Source organism: Agelaius tricolor, unplaced genomic scaffold (genome assembly GCF_023055355.1).
Source record: "Agelaius tricolor isolate 1412-34295 unplaced genomic scaffold, bAgeTri1.0.p SCAF_119, whole genome shotgun sequence".
Lineage (NCBI taxonomy): Eukaryota > Metazoa > Chordata > Aves > Passeriformes > Icteridae > Agelaius > Agelaius tricolor.
The window spans coordinates 167,875-184,752 of NW_027269379.1; the positions used below are offsets into that span (position 1 = coordinate 167,875).

General features: G+C 59.0%; 3 protein-coding genes across 7 annotated transcripts; 2 read left to right on the plus strand and 1 right to left on the minus strand.

Moving 5' to 3' along the window:
* The first annotated feature begins 593 nt into the window (after positions 1–593).
* Positions 594–8,277, plus strand: LOC139586476 (DNA excision repair protein ERCC-1-like). 4 transcript variants are annotated; one of them, XM_071419900.1, is made up of 9 exons: positions 594–1,051; positions 1,263–1,721; positions 2,157–2,260; positions 3,215–3,314; positions 4,105–4,181; positions 4,928–5,027; positions 6,119–6,190; positions 7,060–7,128; positions 7,702–8,277. In XM_071419900.1, exons 1-9 carry the CDS (start codon positions 923–925, stop codon positions 7,753–7,755), a joined length of 1,164 nt encoding a protein of 387 aa, XP_071276001.1. In that variant the 5' UTR covers positions 594–922; the 3' UTR covers positions 7,756–8,277. The 4 variants fall into 4 exon arrangements, 2 of the variants coding, with proteins under 2 accessions (XP_071276001.1, XP_071276002.1); XR_011677809.1 differs by lacking the exon at positions 7,060–7,128 and having other exon boundaries at positions 3,215–3,319; positions 7,702–7,760; XR_011677808.1 differs by lacking the exon at positions 7,702–8,277 and having other exon boundaries at positions 3,215–3,319; positions 7,060–7,126.
* A 512-nt stretch (positions 8,278–8,789) lies between these two features.
* Positions 8,790–11,387, minus strand: POLR1G (RNA polymerase I subunit G). Of its 2 annotated transcripts, XM_071419906.1 has the most exons (4): positions 10,884–11,387; positions 10,180–10,300; positions 9,034–9,341; positions 8,790–8,967 (listed from the first exon to the last, which is right to left on the minus strand). In XM_071419906.1, exons 1-4 carry the CDS (start codon positions 10,888–10,890, stop codon positions 8,867–8,869), a joined length of 537 nt encoding a protein of 178 aa, XP_071276007.1. In that variant the 5' UTR covers positions 10,891–11,387; the 3' UTR covers positions 8,790–8,866. The 2 variants fall into 2 exon arrangements, with proteins under 2 accessions (XP_071276007.1, XP_071276006.1); XM_071419905.1 differs by having other exon boundaries at positions 8,790–9,341; positions 10,884–11,386.
* Positions 11,015–13,961, plus strand: LOC139586490 (uncharacterized). The gene is made up of 6 exons (XM_071419968.1): positions 11,015–11,029; positions 12,184–12,793; positions 12,857–12,887; positions 12,919–12,970; positions 13,096–13,178; positions 13,295–13,961. The coding sequence occupies exons 1-6, from the start codon at positions 11,015–11,017 to the stop codon at positions 13,689–13,691; spliced, it is 1,188 nt and encodes a 395-aa protein (XP_071276069.1). The 3' UTR covers positions 13,692–13,961.
* The last annotated feature ends 2,917 nt before the right edge of the window (positions 13,962–16,878 follow it).

Here is a 16,878-nt window from a genome sequence, read left to right on the forward strand (position 1 = left end):
CAGCCCCCGGGGGCCGCTCGGGACCCGCGGCCGCTCCTGCTGCGCCCCCCGCCCGCCGCCGTCCCCGGTGCGGACGGGACCCCCCGGTGCCCTCCGGTGCCACCGGGTGTCCCCGCGGAGCTGTCACCGTGTCCCCGCCGGTCCCCGCTGCTCCGCTCTCCGCCCGCCGCCATCCCCGGTCCGGAGGGGACTCCCCGGTGTCCCCCGGTGGCACCGGAGCTGTCACCGTGTCCCCACCGGTCCCTGCTGCGCACCGGGGCCCTGCTCCGCCACAACCGGCGCACCCAGGGCGACATCGCGACACTGCGGCGACATCGCGACACTGCTGGCCCGGGCCAGCCGCGACCCCCGAGTGTGGCCCCGCCTGTGTCACCTGCGGGGGCCACCGGGAGGCACCGGGAGCCGCCCGGGGCTGGCGGGGAATAAAGCGGCGGCACCGAGGGGGCTCTGAGCCTTTGGTGGCATTTGGGGACATCCCCGGCTCCTTGTCCCCTCCCGGTGCTGGCACTTGGGGTCCTCCCGGTGTCCCCTCGGTGTCCCCTCGATGTCCCCTCGATGTCCCCATCGGTGTCACCGCCGGTGTCCCCTTGGTGTCACCCCCGGTGTCCCCCCGGGCTGTCATTGTCACACGGAGGGGGCGTGGTCTTTGCTCCGTAGCCACGCCCACCAAACGCACGGAGGTGCCGCCCTTTCCTATTGGCAGGAAAGGGGGCGTGGTGCGATGGTTTGATTGACAGCGTGCTGGTCCAATCCTGAGGGAGTACAGAGGCCACGCCCCTTCCGCGGTACCGGAGCGCGCGCGGCTGCTCCGAAACCCCAGAACCGAACCCGGGACCCCAGAACCGAACCCGGGACCCCAAAACCGAACCCGGGACCCCCAAAACCGAACCCGGGACCCCCAGAACCGATCCCGGACCCCGCCATGGACCCGGACCCGGACCCGGACCCGAATCCCGGAGCCGCCACGGACCCGGCACCGGCAGCGGCACCGGCAGCGGGGGGGAAGCGGCGGCGGTTCACGGTTCGGCAGGAGAGTCCCGACGAAGCCCCGGTACCGGCGGTGGCGGGAGGGGACCGGGAACTGAACGGGGACCGGGGGCGGAACCGGGGGTGGTGAACGGGAACGGGGAACGGGGAACCGGGAAAGGTCGGGGGGGGTGGCCCCGGTGTCCCCGCGGGTGATCGGAGCTGTCCCGGTGTGACCGGAGCTGTCCCGGTGTCCGGTCCCGGTGTCACCGGAGCTGTCCCGGTGTCCCCGCCAGGTCCCGTCGCTCTTCAGAGCCTCCTCTGCGCCCCCCCCGGGCCCGGTGCCGGTTCGGGATCCGGTGCCGGTTCCGATCCCGCCCGGTCCCGGTTCTTACGCTGAGTTCGTGGTGAGGGGCTCGGGGGGCACCGGGAAGGACCGGGACCAGAACCGGGACCAAAACCGGGACCAAAACCGGGATCAGAACCGGGAGCGGGACCGGGATCAGAGCCAGAACCGGGAGCGGGATCAGAGCCGGGATCAGAACCGGGACCGGGATCCCGGAGCCACCGGAACCGCCCCCTCGGGACCCCTCCCGGGACCTTCAGGACCCCTCCTGACCCCCGGGGACCGGGACCAGAACCGGGACCAGAACCGGGACCAGAACCGGGACCGGGCTCAGCCTCAGGAGGTGCCGGCCCTGCCCGTGCTCAAACCGGGCACCAAGAGCAGCAGCATCATCGTCAGCCCGCGACAGGTGGGCGGGGCCATGTCGCGACATGGGCGGGGCCTCACCCTTGATATCACAGGGGTGGGTCCATGTCGCGACATGGGCGGGGTCTGTCCCTGATGTGGTGGGGATGGGCTCATGTCGCGACATGGGGGGGGGTGGTGGCTGTCCCTGGATTTGGGGCTCATGTCGCGACATGGGGAGAGTCTGATTTCATAGGGGGTGGGGTCATATCGTGACATGGGGGGGGGGGGGGTCTGTCCCTCCCTGCTGTCATTGGTTTGGGGCTCATGTCACGACATGGGGGGGTCTGTCCCCAGGTTTGGGGCTCATGTCACGACATGAGGGGGCTCATATCACGACACAGGGGGCTCATATCGCGATATGTGGGGCTCATATCGCGATATGTGGGGCTCATGTCGCGACAGGGGGGGCTCATATCGCGCCATGCCCCCGTCCCAGCGCGGCAACCCCGTGCTCCGGTTCATCCGTAACGTCCCCTGGGAGTTCGGGGACGTCGGCCCCGACTTCGTCCTGGGCACCTCCAGCTGCGCCCTCTTCCTCAGGTGAGACCCCAGGTGTGGCCCCAGGTGTCCCCTCAGTGTCCCCAGGTGTCCCCAGGTGTGTCCTCAGTGTCCCCAAGTGTCCCCAGGTGTCCCCAGGTGTGTCCTCAATGTCCTCAGGTATCCCCAGAGTGGCCCCAGGTGTCCCCTCAGTGTCCCCAGGTGTCCCCAGGTGTGTCATCAATGTCCCCAGGTGTCCCCTCAGTGTCCCCAGGTGTCCCCAGTGTGGCCCCAAGTGTCCCCAGGTGTCCCCTCAGTGTCCCCAGGTGTGCCCAGGTGTGTCCTCAATGTCCCCAGGTGTCCCCTCAGTGTCCCCAGGTGTCCCCAGGTGTGCCCTCAATGTCCCCAGGTGTGCCCAGGTGTCCCCACCTGTCCCCTGTGTCCCCAGCCTCAGGTATCCCCAGGTGTTGTTCCCAGCTGTTCCCCTGTCCCCAGGATGTCCCCAGGTGTCCCCACCAGCCTCAGGTATCCCCAGCTGTCCCCAAAATGTCCCCAGGTGTCCCCTCATGTCCCTGTCCCCAGCCTCAGGTATCCCCAGGTGTGTTCCCAGCTGTTCCCCTGTCCCCAGGATGTCCCCAGGATGTCCCTTAGTGTCCCCAGGTGTCCCCTCATGTCCCTGTCCCCAGCCTGAGGTACCTGAGGGATACCTTGAGGTGTCCCCAGGATGTCCCCAGGTGTCCCCAGGTGTCCCCTGTCCCCAGTCTCAGGTATCCCCAGGATGTCACCTCAGTGTCCCCAGGTGTCCCCATCTGTCCCTGTCCCCAGCCTGAGGTACCTGAGGGATACCTTGAGGTGTCCCCAGGTGCTCCCTCATGTCCCCAGGATGTCCCCCAGTGTCCCCCAGGTGTCCCCAGGTGCCCCTCATGTCCCCGTCCCCAGCCTGAGGTACCTGGGGGATGCCTTGAGGTGTCCCCAGGATGTCCCCAGGTGTCCCTCAGTGTCCCCACCTGTCCCCAGCCTCAGGTACCACCACCTGCACCCCGGGTACATCCACGAGCGGCTGCGGGCGCTGGGGCGGAGCTTCGGCCTCCAGGTGCTGCTGCTGCAGGTGGACGTGGTGAGGTGGCCCTGGCACATTGTCACATTGTCATTGTCACATTGTCATTGTCACATTGTCATTGTCACATTGTCACTGTCACCGTCACTGTGTCCGTCCGTCCGTCCCCTCCCTGTCCCCTCCAGGTGCTGCTGCTGCAGGTGGACGTGGTGAGGTGGCCCTGGCACATTGGCACTGTCATTGTCACATTGTCATTGTCACCTTGGCACTGTCATTGTCACCGTGGCACTGTCATTGTCACCATCACCTTGGCACTGTCACCTTATCACTGTCACTGTCACTGTGTCTGTCCATCCCCTCCCTGTCCCCTCCAGGTGCTGCTGCGTGGTGAGGTGGCCCTGTCACATTGTCACTGTCATTGTCACCGTGGCACTGTCACTGTCTGTGTGTCTGCCCCGTCCCCTCTGTCCCCCTGTCCCACCTGTCCCTGTCCCCTCACTGTCCCTGTCCCACCTGTTCCTGTCCCTTCTGTCCCCTCACCTGTCCCTGTCCCCATCTCACTGTCCCCTGTGTCCCCTCACTGTCCCCTGTGTCCCCTGTCCCGGTCCCCATCCCACCTGTCCCTTCTGTCCCTTCTGTCCCCTCACATGTCCCCTCTGTCCTCTCCCCTGTCCCTGTCCCTGTCCCTGTCCCCATCTCACTGTCCCCTGTGTCCCCTGTGTCCCCTCCCTGTGTCCCCTCTGTCCCCTCACTGTCCCCTGTGTCCCCTCACTGTCCCCTGTGTCCCCTGTGTCCCCTCACTGTCCCCCGTGTCCCCTGTGTCCCCTCACTGTCCCCCGTGTCCCCCCAGCGTGACCCCCAGCAGTCCCTCAAGGACCTGGCCAAGGTTTGTCTGCTCACGGACTGCACCCTGCTGCTGGCATGGAGGTACTGTCCCCAAAGTGTCCCCAAAATGTCACCAAACGTCACCAAAATGTCCCCAATGTCCCCAAAATGTCCCCAAAATGTCACCAAAATGTCCCCAAACATCCCTAATGTCCCAAAATGTCCCAAATGTTCCCAAACGTCCCCAGGTCTCCCCAATCCCCAAATGTCCCCAAATGTCCCCAATGACCCCAAGCATCCCCAGGTGTCCCCAATCCTCAAATGTCCCAAAAATGTCCCCAAATGCCCCCAATGACCCCAATGTCCCCAACGTCCCCAATATTCTCAAATGTCCCTGATGTCCCCCAATCCCCCAATGTCCCCCCAATGTCCCCCCAATGTCCCCAACGTCCCCAATATTCTCAAATGTCCCTGATGTCCCCCAATCCCCCAATGTCCCCCCAATGTCCCCCAATACCCCCAATGACCCCAATGTCCCCAATGTCCCCAATCCCCCAACATCCCCAAATCCCCCCAACGTCCCCAATGTCCCCAAATGTCCCAAAAATGTCCCCAAAATGTCCCAAATGCCCCCAATGTCCCCAATCCCTCCAGTGTCCCCAATGTCCCCAATGCCCCCAATGCCCCCAATGTCCCCAATCCCCCCAACATCCCCAAATCCCCACAATGTCTCCAATCCCCACAATGTCCCCAAATCCCCCCGATGTCCCCAATGTCCCCAAATCCCCCCAATGTCCCTGATGTCCCCAATGTCCCCGATGTCCCCCCGATGTCCCCACTGTCCCCAGCCCGGAGGAGGCCGGCCGTTACCTGGAGACCTTCAAGTCCTACGAGCAGAAGCCCCCGGACCTGCTGAAGGAGCGCGTGGAGCAGGACTTCCTGTCCCGGGTCCGTGTCCCCAAATGTCCCCAAATGTCCCCAGGTGTCCCCTCAGTGCCCTCAGTGTCCCCAGGTGTCCACAAATGTCCCCAGGTGTCCCCAGGTGTGCCCTCAGTGTCCCCAGGTGTGTGCCCAGATGTGCCCAGGTGTCCCCAAGTGCGTCCCCAGGTGTGTGCCCAGGTGTCCCCGAGTGTGTCCTCAGGTGTCTCCAAATGTCCCCGTGTGTCCCCTCAGTGTCCCCCAAATGTCCCCAGGTGTGCCCTCAGTGTCCCCAAGTGTCCCCTCAGTGTCCCCAGATGTGCCCAGGTGTCCCCGAGTGTGTCCTCAGGTGTGCCCAGTATGTCCCTCAGTGTCCCCAAGAGTGTCCCCAAGTGTCCCCAAGAGTGTCCCCAAATGTCCCTAAAAGTGTCCCCAAATGTCCCCAAGTGTCCCCAGGTGTGTCCCCGTGTGTCCCCTCAGTGTCCCCCAAATGTCCCCAGGATATCTCCAGGTGTCCCCAAGTGTGCTCTCAGAGTCCCCAAGTGTCCCCTCAGTGTCCCCAGGTGTCCCCGAGTGTGTCCTCAGGTGTGCCAGGTGTGCCCAGGATGTCCCTCAGTGTCCCTAAGTGTCCCCAAATGTCTTTAAATGTCCCCAGGTGTCCCCGTGTGTCCCCTCAGTGTCCCCAGGATGTCCCCAGGATATCTCCAGGTGTCCCCATGTGTGCCCTCATAGTCCCCAAGTGTCCCCTCAGTGTCCCCCAAATGTCCCCAGGTGTCCCTGTGTGTCCCCTTTAGTGTCCCCCAAATGTCCCCAGGTGTGCCCAGGTGTCCCTGAGTGTGTTCTCAGGTGTCCTCAGGTGTGTCCCCAGGTGTGTCCAGGTGTCCCCGAGTGTCCCCAGGTGTGTCCCCAAGTGTCCCCAGGTGTGTCCAGGTGTCCCCGAGTGTCCCCAGGATATCTCCAGGTGTCCCCAAGTGTCCCCTCAGTGTCACCAAGTGTCCCCAGGTGTCCCCGAGTGTGTCCTCAGGTGTGCCCAGGATGTCCCTCAGTGTCCCCAAATGTCCCCAAATGTCCCCAGGAGTGTCCCCAGGTGTCCCCTGACCGGTGCCACCCCCGTCCTGCAGGTGACCGACTGCCTGACCAGCGTCAAATCCGTCAACAGGACGGACGCCCTGAGCCTGCTGGGGACCTTCGGGGTGAGCGGTGGCACTTGGGGACATCGGGGGGGGGGGGGTGGCACTGCCACGGTGTCCCCATGGGTGTCCCTCAATGGTGTCCCCTCGGGTTTGTCACCTCTGTGTCCCCATGGGTTTGTCACCTCCCCATGGGTTTGTCCCCTCAGCTTTGTCACCCCTGTGTCCCCTCAGGTTTGTCACCTCTGTGGTGTCCCCATGGGTTTGTCCCCTCGGTGTCCCCTCGGTGTCCCCTCGGCTTTGTCACCTCTGTGGTGTCCCCTCGGCTTTGTCCCCTCTGTGTCCCCATGGGTTTGTCACCATGGTGTCCCCTCGGCTTTGTCCCCTCAGTGGTGTCCCCATGGGTTTGTCCCCTCGGTGTCCCCTCGGCTTTGTCCCCTCTGTGTCCCCTCGGGTTTGTCACCTCTGTGGTGTCCCCATGGGTTTGTCCCCTCAGTGTCTCCTCAGCTTTGTCCCCTCAGTGTCCCCTCGACTTTGTCCCCTCTGTGTCCCCTTGGCTTTGTCCCCTCTGTGTCCCCTCAGCTTTGTCCCCTCAGTGGTGTCCCCATGGGTTTGTCACCATGGTGTCCCCTTGGCTTTGTCCCCTCAGTGGTGTCCCCATGGGTTTGTCCCCTCGGTGTCCCCTCAGCTTTGTCACCTCTGTGTCCCCTTGGCTTTGTCACCTCGGTGTCCCCTCAGCTTTGTCCCCTCTGTGTCCCCATGGGTTTGTCCCCTCCCCTTGTCTTTGTCACCTCTGTGGTGTCCCCATCGGTTTGTCACCTCTGTGGTGTCCCCATGGGTTTGTCCCCTCAGCTTTGTCACCTCAGTGTCCCCTCGGCTTTGTCACCTCTGTGTCCCCTCGGCTTTGTCACCTCTGTGTCCCCTCCCCGCAGTCGCTGGCGGCCGTGGTGGGGGCGTCACGGGAGGATCTGTCCCTGTGTCCTGGCGTGGGGCCACAGAAGGTGAGGGACAGAAAGGGACAAGTTTGGGGACATTGGGGACACCAGGGGACATTGGGGACACTGAAGGGATTGGGGACATTGGGGACATTTGGGACATTGGGGGGATTGGGGACATTTGGGGACACTGAAGGCATTGGGGACATTGGGGGGACTGGGGACACTGGGGACACTGGGGATGTTTGAGGACATTGGGGACATTTGGGGACACTCAGTGTCCTCCTGTCCCTCTGTCCTGGTGTGGGATGCCAGAAGGGTGAGGGACAGAAAGGGACAAGTTTGGGGACACTGGGGGACATTTGGGGACACCAGGGGACATTTGGGGACATTGGGGACACTGAAGGGATTGGGGACATTGAGGACATTGGGGACATTGGGGGTGTTCGGGATGTTTGGGGACATTGGGGACATTTGGGATGTTGGGGACATTGGAGGGATTTTGGAGACATTTGGGGACACGGGGGGATTGGGGACATTTGGGGATTTTGGGGACATTTGGGGACATTGGGGGCATTTGGGGACCCTGGGGACATTTGGGGACCCTGGTTGTGCTCCTGTCCCTCTGTCCCCAACCAGGCCAAGCGTCTCTTCGATGTCCTGCACGAGCCTTTCATCAAGACGCCGCGATGAGACCCAAAACCCTCAAAAATCAGCCCAAAAACCCCACAAAAATTCCCGCAAAATCCCCAAGGTCCCCAAACCCCCCCAAAAAAAAAAAAAATCCCCCAAAATTCATCAAAAATCCCCCAAAATCTTGCCCAAAAATCCCCCAAAACCCAAAAATCGCCCAAAAATTCCCTAAATCCCCCCAAGACCCAAAAAATCCCCCAACCTCCCCCCTTAAAAATCCCCAAAAAAACCCCAAAAATCCCCCTTAAAAATGCCTTTAAAATCCCAAAAATCCCCAAAAAAATCCCTAAAAAAACCCCCAAAAAATCCAAAAAAAAAAACCCCAAAATTCCCCCTTAAAATCCCTAAAAAACCCCAAAAATCCCCCCAAAAAAATCCCTAAAAAAAACCCAAAAATCCCCCCTTAAAAATCCCTAAAAAACCTCAAAAACCCCCTCCAAAAAAAACCCCAAAAATCTCCAAAAAAATCCCTAAAAAACCTCCAAAAAAATCCCCCCAAAAATCCCTAAAAAACCCCAAAAATCCCCCCCCAAATCCCTAAAAAAAAACCAAAAATCCCCCCAAAAAATCCCTAAAAAAACCCCCAAAAATCCCCCCAAAAAAATCCCTAAAAAACCCCCAAAATCCCCCCCCAAAATCCCTAAAAAACCCCAAAAATCCCCCCCAAATCCCTAAAAAAAACCAAAAATCCCCCCAAAAAAACCCCAAAACCCCCCCAAAAAAATCCCTAAAAAAACCCCAAAAATCCCCCCCCAAATCCCTAAAAAAACTCCAAAAATCCCCCCTTAAATATCCCCAAAAAAACCCAAAAATCCCCCCAAAAAAACCCAAAAATCCCCCCAAAAAAACCCCAAAACCCCCCCAAAAAAATCCCTAAAAAACCCCAAAAATCCGCCCCCAAAAATCCCTAACGAAACCCAAAAATCCCCCCAAAAAATCCCTAAAAAACCCCCTTAAAAATCCCTAAAAAACCCCAAAAATCCCCCCCAAAAAAACCCCCAAAAATCCCCAAAAAATCCCCCCGAAACTCCCAATTTTTTTTGGCAATAAATCGCATTTAATGGTGGCGCAGGTGACAAAAGTGACACCACGGGTGACACCCCCGGGGGTGTCACTCCTGCCCTTCCCTCTTCTCCTTCTTCCTCTTCTTCCTCCTCTTGGTGACCTCGGGCGGCCCCGGCCCCTCTGGTGGCGCTGTCCCCGTGTCCCCAGGTGCCACCGTGGCTGTCCCCGAGGGTGGCGCTGTCGCCGAGGGTGGCGCTGTCCCCGTGTCCCCAGGTGCCACCATGGCTGTCGCCGAGGGTGGCGCTGTCGCCGTGTCCCCAGGTGCCACCGTGGCTGTCCCGAAGCTGCGGGCGATGCTCAGGGAGCCCCGCATGGGGGGCGCACAGCCCAGGGACCCCCCTGGGGACATTGGGGACAGCAGCAGGGGACAGTGCCAGCCCTGCCCGGCCGGGCCGCCCCGCAGCACGTACAGGGCGTCACCGCTGTTGGTGTCACCGTTGTTGTCATTGTCACCGGTGGTGGCACCAAGGCAGGGGCGGAGCCGCTCGAGGCCGTTCAGGGGCACCGGGCAGCCCTCGAGGCTGGGGGGGACACAGAGGGGGACATTGGGGACAGGGACAAAGGGACACCGGGGACACCCCCCGACTGTGGCATTGTCACCGTCCGACATTGGCATTGTCACCCCCCCCGACAGTGGCATTGTCACCCCCCGACATTGGCATTGTCACCCCCACACAGTCACTGTCACCCCCACACTGTCATTGTCACCCCCGCATTGTCACTGTCACCCCCACATTGCCATTGTCGCCCCCACATTGTCACTGTCACCAGGGATATTGGGACATCCCCATTGTCACTGTCACCCCCACACGGTCATTGTCACCCCCACATTGCCATTGTCACCCCCACATTGTCACTGTCACCCCCACATTGTCACTGTCACCCCCACATTGCCATTGTCACCCCCACAATGGCGTTGTCACCCCCACATTGTCATTGTCACCCCCGCATTGCCATTGTCACCCCCACATTGTCACTGTCACACCCACATTGTCACTGTCACCCCCATCCCAGTGTCACTGTCACCCCCATCCCAGTGTCATTGTCACCCCCACATTGCCATTGTCACCCCCACATTGTCACCCCCACATTGTCATTGTCACCCCCACATTGTCATTGTCACCAGGGATATTGGGACATCCCCATGGTCACTGTCACCCCCACACGGTCATTGTCACCCCCACATTGCCATTGTCACCCCCACAATGGCATTGTCACCCCCCGACAGTGGCATTGTCACCCCCACATTGTCATTGTCACCAGGGATATTGGGACATCCCCATTGTCACTGTCACCCCCCCAGTGTCACTGTCACAGCCCGTGTCCCCCCCATTGTCACTGTCACTGTGTCATTGTCACCTTTGGGGACAGAAATCCGCAGGGGCCTGGATCAGCCACAGCTCCGTTTGGGGACCCCCCATGGGGACCCCCCCGGGCGCGGCCTCGAACTCGGGGGGACACCGGAACCGGGGGGGTGGCCCTGGGGACACAGCGGGGGTCACCGTGGGGGTCACCTCAATGTCCCCTTGACCCCTCCATGTCCCCAATGTCCCCCAGTGTCCCCCTCCTTGTCCCCCCCCAGACCCCTCCATGTCCCCAGTGCCCCCCTGAGTCCCCAAAGCCCCCTCAATGTCCCCCCCAATGTCCCCTCCATGTCCCCAATGTCCCTCCCAATGTCCCCAAAGTGTCCCCAATGTCCCTCCCATGTCCCCCCGATGTCCCCACGTGTCCTCCCCATGTCCCCAATCTCCCGCCGCATCCCCGCCTGCCCCATCACCCCCAATGTCCCCAATGTCCCCAAAGCCCCTCCAGTGTCCCCAAAGGCCCCCCAATGTCCCCAGTGTCCCCCAAAGCCCCCTCAATGTCCCCAAAGCCCCCCCCAATGTCCCCAATGTCCCCACGTGTCCCCTGGCGCATCCCCATCCCCTTCATGTCCCCAATCTCCCGTCACATCCCCGCCTCCCCCATCACCCCCAATGTCCCCACAGTGTCCCCAATGTCCCCCCAATGTCCCCAAAGTCCCCCCAAAGCCCCCCCAATGTCCCCAAAGTCCCCCCCCTCACCCTCCATTGCCGCCGCCGCGTGCCCGCCTGGCTCCGCCCCCCCCCGTCCCGCCGCGCACTTGGTACAGCCCTGGGCGGGGCTAAAGAGGCACGGTTACCTCCAACCACGCCCCTTTTAGCCATAAATGGGCATGGGCGTGGCCTCTGCCGGCGGCATTTAAAGGTACAGCGACCCCCGGAACGAGCCCGGCCCGGGGGCAGCGGGGGGGGCACCGGGACCGTGCGGGGGGGGGTCGGGGGGTACCGGAGGGGGCGGGGCGGAGCTGAGGGGAGGTGGGGGGGGGAGATCCGGGTTGGGTCGGGCTCCCGGCGTGCACCGGGACGGGACGGGCGGGGGCGTGGCTGGGGAGGAGCGGCGCTACAGGTACCGGGGGTTGAGGGGCGGGGGGGGAAAATTGGGGTGTGGGGACCCCCCCGCGGTGGGAACGGGGACCCCCCCGGTGAGAACGGAGACCCCCCCGCCCCCGTGGGACCCGAATCGTTCCCGTGGGACCCCCCCCCCCCGTGGGAACCGAATTTTCCCCGTGGGACCCGCCCCCCCCCCCGTGGGAAACCCGCGGTTTGGGACCCGTGCTCCCGGACCCGCCCCCCCCTTTGGTTTTGGGGTCCCCCCCTCGGTTTTGGGATCCGTTTCCCCCTCGTGGGATCCCCCCCCGGTTTTGGGATCCGTTCCCCCAGGACCCGCCCGCCCCCCCCCCCCCCCCCGTGGGAACCCCTTTGTTTTTGGGATTCCCTCCCGTATTTGGGGTCCCCTCCCCGGTTTTGGGGTCTCCTCCCCGTTTTTGGGATTCGTTTCCCCCGGTTTTAGGACCCCCCTTCCCCCCGGTTTTAGGTTCCTCCCTCCCGGTTTTGGGGTCCCCTCCCCGGTTTTGGGGTCCGTGCTCCAGGTCTCGACCCCCCCCCCCCGTGGGAACCCCTCTGTTTTTGGGATCCCCTCCCGGTTTTGGGATTCGTTCTCCCGGTTTTAGGATTTCCCCACCCCGGTTTTGGGGTCCCGCCCTCCGGTTTTGGGATCCGTTCCCGGGACCCGCCCCCCTCCGTGGGAACCCCTTTGTTTTTGGGATTTCCCCCCCCCCCCGGTTTTGGGGTCCTCTCCCCGTTTTTGGGATCCGTTCCCGGTTTTTGGGATCCCCCTCCCCGGTTTTTGAGCTCCCCCCCCGGTTTTGGGACCCGTTCTCCTGGGACCCGCCCCCACCCGTGGGAACCCCTCTGTTTTCGGGATTCTCCCGTTTTTGGGATTCGTTCCCCCCAGTTTTGGGATCCTCTCCTCGTTTTTGGGGTCCGTCCCCCCCGGTTTTAGGTTCCCCCTCCCCGTTTTTGGGTTCCCCCCCCCCCCGGTTTTGGGGATCCCCCTCCCCGGTTTTTGGGCTCCCCTCCCCGTTTTTGGGATCCCCCCCGTTTTTGGTTCCCCCTTCCCGTTTTTGGGATCCCTTCCCCGGTTTTTGGTTCCCCCTCCCCGTTTTTGGGATCCCTTCCCCGTTTTTGGGATCCCCCCCGGTTTTGGGATCCCTTCCCCGGTTTTTGGTTCCCCCTCCCCGTTTTTGGGATCCCTTCCTCAGTTTTGGGATCCCCTCCCCGTTTTCGGGATCCCCTCCCTGTTTTTGGGTTCCCCCCCCCCATTTTTGGGGTTCCCCCTCCCCGTTTTTGGGATCCCTTCCCCGTTTTCGGGATCCCCTCCCTGTTTTTGGGTTCCCCCCCCCATTTTTGGGGTTCCCCCTCCCCGTTTTCGGGATCCGTTCCCTCCCCCCCCCCCCCGCTCGCCGTTCCCCGGTCCCGCCCCCACCCCCGGTGCCCCGGGGCGCGGGCGCGGCTCCCCCCGCGCCTCCCCCGCGTGACCCAGCGCTCTGGAATTGGGCGGAGCGGCCGCGGGGACGCGCCAGCCGCACCGGGACCCCTCCGGTACCGCCCAGGTACCCAACGGGACCCCTCCGGTAACGCCCAGGTACCCACCGGGACCCTCCGGTAACTCCCAGGTACCCAACGGGACCCTCCGGTAACTCCCAGGTACCCAACGGGACCCTCCGGTAACGCCCAGGTACCGAACGGGACCCACCGGGACACACCGGGACCCCTCCGGTAACGCCCAGGTACCCAACGGGACCCTCCGGGACCCTTCCCGTACTTACCGGGACCCCTCCGGGACCTCCCCGGTACCCACCGGGATCCACCCAGACCCCTCTGGTACCGACCGGGACCCTCCGGTAACTCCCAGGTACCAAACGGGACCCACCGGGACCCTCCGGTAACTCCCAGGTACCAAACGGGACCCACCAGGACCCCTCCGGTACCACCCAGGTACCCAACGGGACCCTCCAGAACCCTTCCCGTACTTACCAGGACCCCTCCGGTACCTCCCCGGTACCCACCGGGATCCACCGGGACTCACCGAGACCCCTCCCCTTCCCACCCAGACCCCTCCGGGACCTCCCCGGTACCCACCGGGACCCATCGGGACCCTCCAGAACCCTTCCCGTACTTACCGGGACCCCTCCGGGACCTCCCCGGTACCCACCGGGATCCACCCAGACCCATCCGGTACCGACCGGGACCCAACGGGACCCATCAGGACCCCTCCCCTTCCCACCGGGACCCCTCCGGTACCTCCCAGGTACCCCCCGGGACCCCCCCCCCCGCGAGTACCGACCCCCAGGAGGGACCCCCGGGGGGGATTTTGGGGTGCCAGGGGTGGGTCCGGACCCCCCCCAGCTCAAATTTGGGGTGTCCCGAACCCCCCCGGGTGGGATTTTGGGGTGCTGGGGTGGGTCCGGACCCCCCCGACTCAAATTTGGGGTCCTGGGGTGGGGGTGACACCCCTGGGTGGGATTTGGGGGTCCCGAACCCCCCCGGGGTGGGATTTTGGGGTCTCGAGTGGGATTTTGGGGTGCCGGGGGTGGGGTGGGGGTGACACCCCCGGGTGTGTCCCCAATTCAGGGCCGGGGTCCCTCAAAACCGCCCCCCCCCCAGAGCCCCAAATCCAACCCAAAAAACTCCCCAAAAATCCCTAAAACTCCTCAAAAAATGCCCCAAATCCTCAAAAAATAATAATAAAAAATCCTCCAAAAAATCCTAAAAAATCCCCCAAAATCCCCAAAAGAATCCTCAAAAAAATCCCTAAAAAATCCTCAGGAAAAAAACCCAAAAAATCCCCAAAAAATCCTCAAAAAAATCCCCCAAAGAATCCTCAAAAAAATCCCCCAAAAATCCCCCCAAAAATCCCTAAAAAATCCTCCAAAAAAAATCCCCAAAAATCACCCAAAAATTCCAAACTCCCCCCAAAATAACAAACCAAAAAATCCCCCCAAAAATATCAAAGAAATCCCAAGAAAATCCCCCCCAAAAAACCCCAAAGCCCTAAAAAATTTCTAAAAATCCCTAAAAAATCCTCAAAAAATCCCCCAGCTCCCCCAAAAAATAAAATTAAAAAAACTACCCCAAAATCCTCAAAAAAAATCTCAAAAAAATCCCCCCCAAAATCCTAAAAATCCCCCCAAAATTAAATTTAAAAACCCACAAAAAATCTCAACAAATCCCCCAAAATTCCCACAAAAATAAAAATAAATTCCCCTAAAAATCCCCCCAACATTTTATAGTCCCTTAAACCCTCCAAAATAAAATAAAATAAAATAAAATAAAATAAAATAAAATAAAATAAAATAAAATAAAATAAAATAAAACAAACAAAAGATATTAAAAAAACCCCAAAAACCTCTAAAAAAATCTCAGAAAATCAAAAAATCCCACCCCAAAAATGCCCCAAACCCCCCCAAATTCGGGGCTCTGGGGGTGCCCCCACTTGGGCCCCGCCCCGGGGGCTGTGGGCGTGGCCCCCCCCGCGGTTAATTAGCGCTAATTACGGTAATTACGGTAATTGCTGTTGTGCTCTGCGAGCCCCGGCGGGTCCGGGCACGCCCCGCTCGCGGCGTTCCCAGGATCGGGGCCGGGGGTGTCCCCAAAACGTCCCCAAAATGTCCCTAAAACGTCCCCAAAATATCCCCAAAATGTCCCTAAAATATCCCTAAAACATCCCCAAAATGTCCCCAAAATTTTCCCCAAAACGTCCCCCACAATGTCCCCAAAATGTCCCCAAAATATCCCCAAAATGTCCCCCCAAATGTCCCCACAATGTCCCCAAAATGCCCCCAAAATATCCCCAAAATGTCCCCAAAATGGACCCAAAATTTTCCCCAAAACGTCCCGACAATGTCCCCAAAATGTCCCCAAAACGTCCCCAAAACGTCCCCAAAATTTTCCCCAAAATGTCCCCAAAATATCCCCAAATATTCCCCAAAATTTTCCCCAAAATGTCCCCAAAATGTCCCCAAAATGTCCCCAAATATCCCTAAAATGTCCCCAAAATTTTCCTCAAAATATCCCCAAAATGTCCCCAAATATCCCTAAAATGTCCCCAAAATTTTCCTCAAAATATCCCCAAAATTTTCCCCAAAATGTCCCCAACATTTTCCCCAAAACGTCCCCAAAATGTCCCCTAAATGCCCCCAAAATATCCCCAAAATTTTTCACAAAATGTCCCCAAAATGTCCCCACAATATCCCGAAAATGTCCCCAAAATTTTCCCCAAAACGTCCCCAAAACGTCCCCAAAATGCCCCCAAAATCTCCCCAAAATGTCCGCACAATGCCCCAAAAAACGTCCCCAAAATGTCCCCAAAATATCCCAAAAATATCCCCAAAATGTCCCCAAAATGTCCCCAAAATTTTCCCCAAAATGTCCCTAAAATATCCCTAAAACATCCCCAAAATGTCCCCAAAATTTTCCCCAAAACGTCCCCACAATGTCCCCAAAATGTCCCCAAATATCCCTAAAATGTCCCCAAAATTTTCCTCAAAATATCCCCAAAATATCCCCAGAATGTCCTCAAAACATCCCCCAATGTCCCCAAATATCCCCAAAATGTCCCCAAAAAGTCCCCAGAATGTCCCCAAATGTCCCCAAAACATCCCCAAAATCTCCCCAAAATTTTTCACAAAATGTCCCCAAAATGTCCCCAAAATGGACCCAAAAATGTCCCCAAAATGTCCCAAAATTTTCCTCAAAATATCCCCAGAATGTCCCCAAAATCTCCCAAAATTTTTCACAAAATGTCCCCAAAATGGACCCAAAATTTTTCACAAAATGTCCCCCCAAATTTTTCACAAAATGTCCCAAAATGGACCCAAAAATATACCCGAAATGTCCCCAAAATATCCCAAAATTTTCCCCAAAATATCCACAAAATATCCCCAAAATATCCCACAATGTCCCAAAATTTTCCCCAAAATGTCCCCACAGTGTCCCCCAAAATATCCACAAAATGTCCCCCAAATATCCCCAAAATGTCCCCCCAAATGTCCCAAAATTTTCCCCAAAACGTCCCCAGAATGTCCCAAAATCTCCCCAAATTATTCACAAAATGTCCCAAAATTTTTCACAAAATGTCCCCAAAATGGACCCAAAAATATCCCCAAAATTTTCCCCAAAATATCCACAAAATATCCCCAAAATATCCCCAAAAATGTCCCCAAAATTTTCCCCAAAACGTCCCAAAATGTCCCCAAAATTTTCACAAAATGTCCCCAAAATATCCCCAAAATTTTCCCCAAAATATTCCACAAAATGTCCCCAAAATATCCACAAAATCTCCCCAAAATTTTCCCCAAAACGTCCCCAAAATATCCCAAAACGTCCCCAAATGTCCCCAAAATGTCCCCAAAATGTCCAAAATCCCCCCCAAAATAACCGGGAGCCCCCCCCGTCCTGAAATCCTTCCAAAAGTGCCCAAATCAGCCCAAAAAGTGCCAAAATCCTCCTAAAAAAGTGCTAAAAGCTGCTAAAAAGTGGTTTAAACCACCCCAAAAGTGCTAAAATAATCCCCAAAAGTGCCAAAATCACCCTGAAAAGCCCTAAAATCGCCCTAAAAAGTGTTAAATCACCCCGAAAGGGGTAAAATTCCCCTAAAATCCGCTAAAATCCTCAAAAAAAAACCACAAAAATTGCC

Coding starts and splice junctions, on each gene's coding strand:
- LOC139586476 (XM_071419900.1), top strand. CDS start 923: ATGGACCCGGACCCGGACCCGGACCCGAATCCCGGAGCCGCCACGGAC. Junction 1,052..1,262: donor AGAGTCCCGACGAAGCCCCG/GTACCGGCGGTG, acceptor TGTCCCCGCCAG/GTCCCGTCGCTCTTCAGAGC. Junction 1,722..2,156: donor TCATCGTCAGCCCGCGACAG/GTGGGCGGGGCC, acceptor CCCCCGTCCCAG/CGCGGCAACCCCGTGCTCCG.
- POLR1G (XM_071419905.1), bottom strand. Junction 9,342..10,179: donor GCGGATTTCTGTCCCCAAAG/GTGACAATGACA, acceptor TGTCCCCCCCAG/CCTCGAGGGCTGCCCGGTGC.
- LOC139586490 (XM_071419968.1), top strand. Junction 12,888..12,918: donor GACCCTCCGGTAACTCCCAG/GTACCCAACGGG, acceptor GGTAACGCCCAG/GTACCGAACGGGACCCACCG. Junction 13,179..13,294: donor ACCCCTCCGGTACCACCCAG/GTACCCAACGGG, acceptor CTTCCCACCCAG/ACCCCTCCGGGACCTCCCCG.